The sequence below is a fragment of the Perkinsus marinus genome (assembly GCF_000006405.1).
Source record: "Perkinsus marinus ATCC 50983 genomic scaffold scf_1104296952298, whole genome shotgun sequence".
Taxonomy (NCBI): Eukaryota; Perkinsozoa; order Perkinsida; family Perkinsidae; genus Perkinsus; species Perkinsus marinus.
The window spans coordinates 1-6,468 of record NW_003208915.1 but is presented as its reverse complement, the minus strand read 5'-3'; the positions used below and the strand labels follow the sequence as shown (position 1 = coordinate 6,468).

Sequence of the window (6,468 nt, the reverse complement as noted above, 5' to 3'; positions counted from 1 at the left end):
GTCGACGTGTATTCAGGTGGATTCTGGAACTGCAGGCATACTTGTGCGATAGAAATGCATCGGATTTTGGATACCCCAGGAGCATCTATAACCCTTCACGGTGGGAGATGTCCAGTCGTTTAGCTGCTGACATTGAGGTGAGATGCAGTGGACGAGTGGTATGTTGGTTATACACTGAGGGATTGATATGATAGTAGTCGATATCGTATAGCCAGTTCAAGGTGTGGTCATTCAAAAACGTTTTATCATAATTTTCATAACCGTATGAGTATGGTATTCATCACTCGCGCATCCTACATGTGAACTCCTATTGCAGTGTTGGGATTTATGTTCGCTTCCCTCAGCTGAGCTCAGGAGTTCTCTCACTAAGTATAGGAATTCGGGAATATGTGTGCAAGAACCGGAAATTTCCCTAGCAATTTTCATATAGTCACCAACACATGTAGTTGACCATGTGCATATCCCCCTGCTGTTCTGTCGGCTCCTCGAGGTCTGTTCTGAAGTCTTTCGAATTACTATCGACATGGCTTGGCTTGGAGCTGTTATGTTGAACGTTCAGGAACTAGAGTGTATTCCACCACGATCGGGGTCTATCGTGGTGCCCGCCGAGATTGATGCGAGTGATCACGTCCCCACTCATACCTTTCAAGAAGCCTCACACAATGAGGGTGTGTCCGGGCAAGAGGTTTCCGGGACGGTGACGGGTGTAGCTCTTCCGCCTTGGATGGCCAGTCACATGGTGACACAGGGGATGAGTGTCACACCAAGAGAGAAGGCTAGGGGCAAGATGAAGACGAGGAACACGTGGACGGCCCTGAGGGGTACGATAACACTGGGAGGAATAGATGACGTCTCTCGAGAGGCCATGCAACAAGAAGAACAGCAGGCTGTGGTCGTATCACCAGTCGTCGATGATGGCACCACTCAGGACGATCAGCAGCTCCCTACAGCGGCATGTGGGGGTGGGGTCGGGGTGGGTCCAAGGGTAGGAGGTAGGTTACATTACTCGCCCACGGTAGCTGGGTATCATGACCATTTCGATGATATTGGTACGGCTCAGAGTGATGCCCATCATGATGTTGGTGGGGGTAGCCGACTCCACCATGGGGCCACTCAGGAAGGCTGGCATGACCATTTGCAGTCTAATCTGGGGCCGAAGATTAAGGACCTTCCCAAAGTGAAGTTGCACGGCTCGCCCACACAAGAGGGTTGGCACGATGATTTCGACATGGTTGTGGCGCCTAAGGTCGAGGCGATGGCGAAGGGGAAGCTGGGAGGGTCAGCGGACCAGGAGGGCTGGGTTGATCATATGCTCCAACCAGGGGTCTCAGACAGACCAGCATTCATTGACCCTGAGAAGCGACATGGTGGTAACGGCAGCACTCTGGTTAATGACCATTTCGAATCGCTGGGTGTGCCCAAGTGGGAAGACGTGCCTGGACACAGGAGGATGGGCACGCCCCTTCAGGAGGGCTGGGTTGATAATTGGCGTGCTGAGAGGGAGTTTCGACCGTCTAAGAGGTTTTATGGCGATGCTATGGTGAAGGGCCGACAGGACCACTTTGAAACCTTTGGTACAGTCAATTCGATTCCTGTGATGAGAGGACGTCGGGTGGCTCCTGAGACTGCAATGGCTTATGATGATCACTTTATCTATTCTGGTGAGGTTGCTGGTGATGGGTCTAAGCTCATCAGACGAAGGCCGTCTACACCGTTGATAGACCCGAGGTGGAAGACGGATAGAATGGACACTTCTTGGACCAGGAGTCGACGAAGGGGAAAACGCCATGTTCCTATCTTATCGTGATGTTGTATAACGATGCTATGATGATGTTGTTGTTGTCACAATGGTGCCGTGACGGGCTTGTGTTGGATGGGCTCTTCTTGCTACTACGTGGAGCCTGGTTACAATGAGCAGGTTAAGGTCGTCCGAGATTGGGGTATCACCAGCATAGTTGCTTTTGGATGATCGACATCTCTATTCTTACGTCGCCATCGGGCCGTCCTCTGGTCCTGCAACCACTCTGGGATCAACTGTTGGATTTGGAGCAGTGGAGGGACCTTCATCTGGTCTCCCACTTCCTCTTCCCAGGGGTGACACCATCGAGTCGAACTGTCAATGGTATCACCATCTCAGGTTGTCGCTACTGCTGCTTATATTGCCATCTGCACATACTACACTTTATTCTATGATATACCCAAATTCATGGAGACTAAGATTCAGGTTGGTCCGCCGCTGCCGTCGCCTACGTGTCGTGGTCGTTCTTCTTCCTCATCGCATCCTTCAGCCCTCGAGATGGCCGACCGTCGGAACCCTGCTCTTCCAGACAGTCTTCCAAGTGAGTTCTCCATGTCCAACATTGGCTTAGTTTTACTGCGGACAGTCCATCGGGTTCACGCTGATGATGAGCTTTGGTATTGCCATGACGAGCTACCACGTTAGCCTTCCGGCTGAGGCCCCAACCTTATGGGAGGCCTTTACTGACATCACGATGTCATTCGTAAGGTTACTGTCAAACTCACCTTCTACTCACGATGAGCTCAGATCATTGGTGATTCCGGCACGTACTGGTATCATCGTATGCTCCACATCCCGTGGGTGTATCGTAACATCCACAGTGTTCATCATCAGTACTATGAACCATATAGCTGGAGCGGTGTTGTTCTCCACCCCATTGAACATGTAGGCGTGGACCACTAGCGACTATAACGATTAGTTCCTTTCAGGCCTGTAGTCTGGTAGTCTACTTCTGGTATCCCATCTTCATGGGTCACCACTGGTTGACTTTGAGCATATTCGCTTTCATTTGGGTGGCCTGGCTCCTCGAAGAGCACAGTGGTCATAACACATGGTATTACTGCTCGTTGAGTGTAAGGAAATCTCACAGTGATTCGTAGGTGGTCACCGTTCAATCTGTGGCCCTTCGAACTCGGTGGAGGCGCACCTGTAGGGGTGAATTGTGATTTATCGCGGGTCGATTTTTCATGTCTATTATTTAGCTTCATGACTTACATCACTCCGAGAGAAGTCAGAAGAACTACGCCCCAATTCTGAGGCTTTGGGATCGTATCTTCGATACGGAGACCCAGCCAAATCCCAAGTTCAAACCCGGCATGTATCAATTTTTTCTATTCTGCTCTGAAGGCTGATTTACTATGCATATAGGTTCGTCCATGTCACGGCGCTGCTCATGATTCTCCTATGTGTTGGTATTGGATACGAAAACGAGTAGGTGGAAGAGGAGTGCGTTGTCAATCACGCGTTGGTGACAACAAGGAAATTCTTGTTGGTAGTTTTTGTACAGTTCTACACCAAGTCGTGCGTAGTGTAGCTTGTAAACATGTATTTCAACGCTTAAGTAGTGTGTCAAAGACTACCTTGGTCCATCTCACTCATAATGTAACCCATCGGTGATTTGTGGGTTCGCTACGTTTCACTGTGTAATATTCTGGGCAGTAATATCCCGCTGATATTCAACGCATACCTCTATCTGTGATGATTCCGAAGGGGCCCAGGCAGTAGATATCTGAAATGATGTCGTCTTCAGATACATCTCGCTACCCAGAGAGTTGTGATACACCAACAACTGGAGGGTTGTTGTATGTCGCATCGTCATTATCATTGTCTTCTCTTGCCTCGATTCTGCATGCCCGTGGCTGCTGCTGCTGCTGATGATGATGAAGTATATATTGAGGGTACGCTTGGGTTCACTGCAGCAAGCCATCGGAAAGGCCTTTTCATTGCAGACAGTCTCCTTTTTGCCAAACATGACATCGATCGCTCCGTTGGCACGTATAGGTAAAGCGCCCACCGCTTTGTACACGTGCCTCCGTTGCGGGATTATTGAACGATTATCGGTTTATGATGTTGATAGTAGCTCTATTAAGTTTAATATCACTATCATTCTCTTAACTCCGTAGACAACGACACTTTTGAGTTAGCACTGGGAAGACTCGCCGCCCGTTCGAGAGACAGGGCTGTGTGCGATGCTGGAATCGATTCTCGAGATCGATTATCGGAATCGTTCCTGAAGTCGTGTTCAATAAACACGATGTTGAAAGATGAAAATATTCCAGAATCAATTCCGACTGGCGTTCACTAGACACGCTTTTTAAAATCGATTCCAGGAAGGATTCCATAATGAACAAATAAAATACGTGAGAAATGGGGCTCCCCAAGATGGAACCTGAGTTCACCAACAACACACTTTCAGTTTTACTTGCAGGATAATCCTGCCTGAGAGTCTCTTTAAGAGCGCTACCAGGGTTGGATTCCGTATGTAAAACTCGATCCTGGGAGCGGTCTTGAAACTCAGGGAGGTCTGCTGAACACTCCAACTGTTTATTCATCAGAAACTTCGTACTCCTCAGGCGAGCGCATTCGTGTGTCAAGATACTCCCATAGAAACTGCAATTTCGACCGTGCGCTGTTTAGGAGACTTCAATATCGCACTAGGGGCATCAAATTGATGCCATCAATTTCATTTCACCATGGAAAGCATAGCTCAAACCCGGGAGAGGCGCATATCGCAACTCCTCGAGCTGATCGATGAGGGCAGTAAACAGATGGTGCCTAAACTTGGTGGACCCTTTCTTTCTCAACACCCTGTAGTTATTGACATTCTTGAATATTGTACTTGTCGTTAGTAACCAAATGACATGACTGTCGCCGGCTGTCAGATAAATAGCTTGCACTTGGTGAATACACTTACCAAGTTCCGATAAATTTGCATATTACGTATTTATTGAGTAGAAATAAGATCGGAATATGACTAGATTATACCAAGCAACTGAAAAAGGCAAGAACACACTAACTACGAGAAAAAGAAACGGATAGCTGAGGTCTACGATGGAAAATACTGAAGATGGAGTATGTTGATCGTCTTACATGGATCTATCATCTGTTATAGTCATCCCCTTGAGCGACTTGTCTATGACGGTGCTCAACACGAACATCTGCCAGTTTATACTATATGCTGCTTCTGTACGTTAATCTTTCCTGTGGGATTTTTTTAGAGACGGTAATACATAGGGGTTCTGCTAAAGCTCCTCCATCGACACTATGGAAATAAAGATGGGTAGAATTGACGGTTACGTGCCGTAATATACGAAATTCCATCACGGAATCGACAGCACTGTTCATGACAGTTTCTACTGGCAGTTTCTTCCCTAGCAATCCATAATAACAACATCAACACGGTAAGATGACCAAAGAAACCCACTCGTAGGGCATTCGCCGATTCAATGAGTGCATCTAAGACCCTTGAAAGGGCCGCACGATACGAACGTCGAAATAATCTCCATATTGCCGCAGTCACGAAGTGAGCTAATCAAGCCTTCTGACTCGCAAAAATATTCACCGTGGCGGCCGTCCATAAAAGTACAGTGAGTGAGAGGGCGATTGCTGGGATGACCATACGACTTGACCTACGAGCCAAAGACCTATATAAGCCTATAGAGGCCTTGAGAAAGCGCTTACCTTCTACAGAGGTTCCGTTCGACGACGACTCCCTTACGAGCGAGCATATCATCCTCAGCCCGGCAGCATGCGATGTAGACAAACGCCGGTATAGTTATCATCAACGGTGTAGCCATGTAAGCCGAAACGTAGCCGATGAATGAGCCAACGTCAGGGACCTATCAAGAGATGAGTGGTGACACGAATGGTGACACGCAGGTTCGCACCCAGATCGCTGTGATAAGGCAGATAGTGAGGACGATCGTGTTGAACAATATCCGCACTCCTGCGTGTTTGGCTAGATGGCGCCGGTCTATGGCGTGAAAGAATGAGCTAGTAATCGGGAACAAATTGAGGGGACACGCGAATATAAGTGTCAGAGAGACTGCCTAAGAAGACAGGCCATGGGAGGAAAACCAGTGAGACGCGTCACCTACAACTCGGCATGCATTCACAGCCGCATCATCTAGGGGGTAACTCTGAAGAAAATTTGAGGTGGTTGCCTGGCCAAAAGTTAGGTATCTACATATAGACATGATGGGGAGAGAAGGGTCGGTGAGGAGGCTCACACTGCTGATAGAAGGGTAGCATAGCATAAAAAGAGACCGAGGGCCGCCCATCCGCATACAGCAGTTAGTCGTTGTCGTGTTGGTTTGTGGAGCTCAGAGGTGATGCACACTGCGTTTACTTGGTTCATATAGGCGAACGTGCCCATAGACAAGGCATGCATCACTGAGATAGATGAACATCGTGTACGCATCAGTCTTGTTGTGATTTACCTTGGCGCCAGTTGAAGCCGACATGCGTCATGTTATTTGGTCGGTCCGTGTCTAGCTCTGACCATGGTATTTTGCACAAGGCGAGGACAGCAGTAGAAAGCATGACCCAGATGCTGAAGGATCCGACTGCCCTCAAGGAGGAGATCTCGCTGCCCACAGAGAGAGGCAATACGACGATGTAAACGATGCTGACCAGGGCTAGAGTACGGCTGAGGGAAATCTGGAGCCACG

The 6,468-nt window shown here is 48.5% G+C and overlaps 2 protein-coding genes across 2 annotated transcripts in view; one reads left to right on the top strand and one right to left on the bottom strand.

Annotated features, from left to right (window-relative positions):
- The window catches only part of Pmar_PMAR009943 (sterol desaturase, putative), a gene marked incomplete at both ends in the record, with an annotated part of 4,782 nt that extends 1,206 nt beyond the window's left edge, over positions 1-3,576 (top strand). The window contains 12 exons of the mRNA XM_002777088.1: positions 17-137; positions 560-985; positions 1,061-1,540; positions 2,138-2,224; positions 2,289-2,339; positions 2,385-2,501; positions 2,546-2,683; positions 2,728-2,852; positions 2,899-2,947; positions 3,001-3,116; positions 3,167-3,229; positions 3,549-3,576. Of these exons, the coding sequence (XP_002777134.1) occupies positions 17-137; positions 560-985; positions 1,061-1,540; positions 2,138-2,224; positions 2,289-2,339; positions 2,385-2,501; positions 2,546-2,683; positions 2,728-2,852; positions 2,899-2,947; positions 3,001-3,116; positions 3,167-3,229; positions 3,549-3,576 (1,801 nt within the window). The remainder of the gene's footprint in view (positions 1-16; positions 138-559; positions 986-1,060; positions 1,541-2,137; positions 2,225-2,288; positions 2,340-2,384; positions 2,502-2,545; positions 2,684-2,727; positions 2,853-2,898; positions 2,948-3,000; positions 3,117-3,166; positions 3,230-3,548) is intronic.
- Positions 3,577-5,232: 1,656 nt separating this feature from the next.
- Positions 5,233-6,388, bottom strand: Pmar_PMAR009942 (amino acid transporter, putative). The gene is made up of 6 exons (XM_002777087.1): positions 6,238-6,388; positions 6,028-6,190; positions 5,896-5,980; positions 5,686-5,847; positions 5,480-5,637; positions 5,233-5,427 (listed from the first exon to the last, which is right to left on the bottom strand). Exons 1-6 carry the CDS (start codon positions 6,338-6,340, stop codon positions 5,331-5,333), a joined length of 768 nt encoding a protein of 255 aa, XP_002777133.1. The 5' UTR covers positions 6,341-6,388; the 3' UTR covers positions 5,233-5,330.
- Between the last annotated feature and the right edge of the window lie 80 nt (positions 6,389-6,468).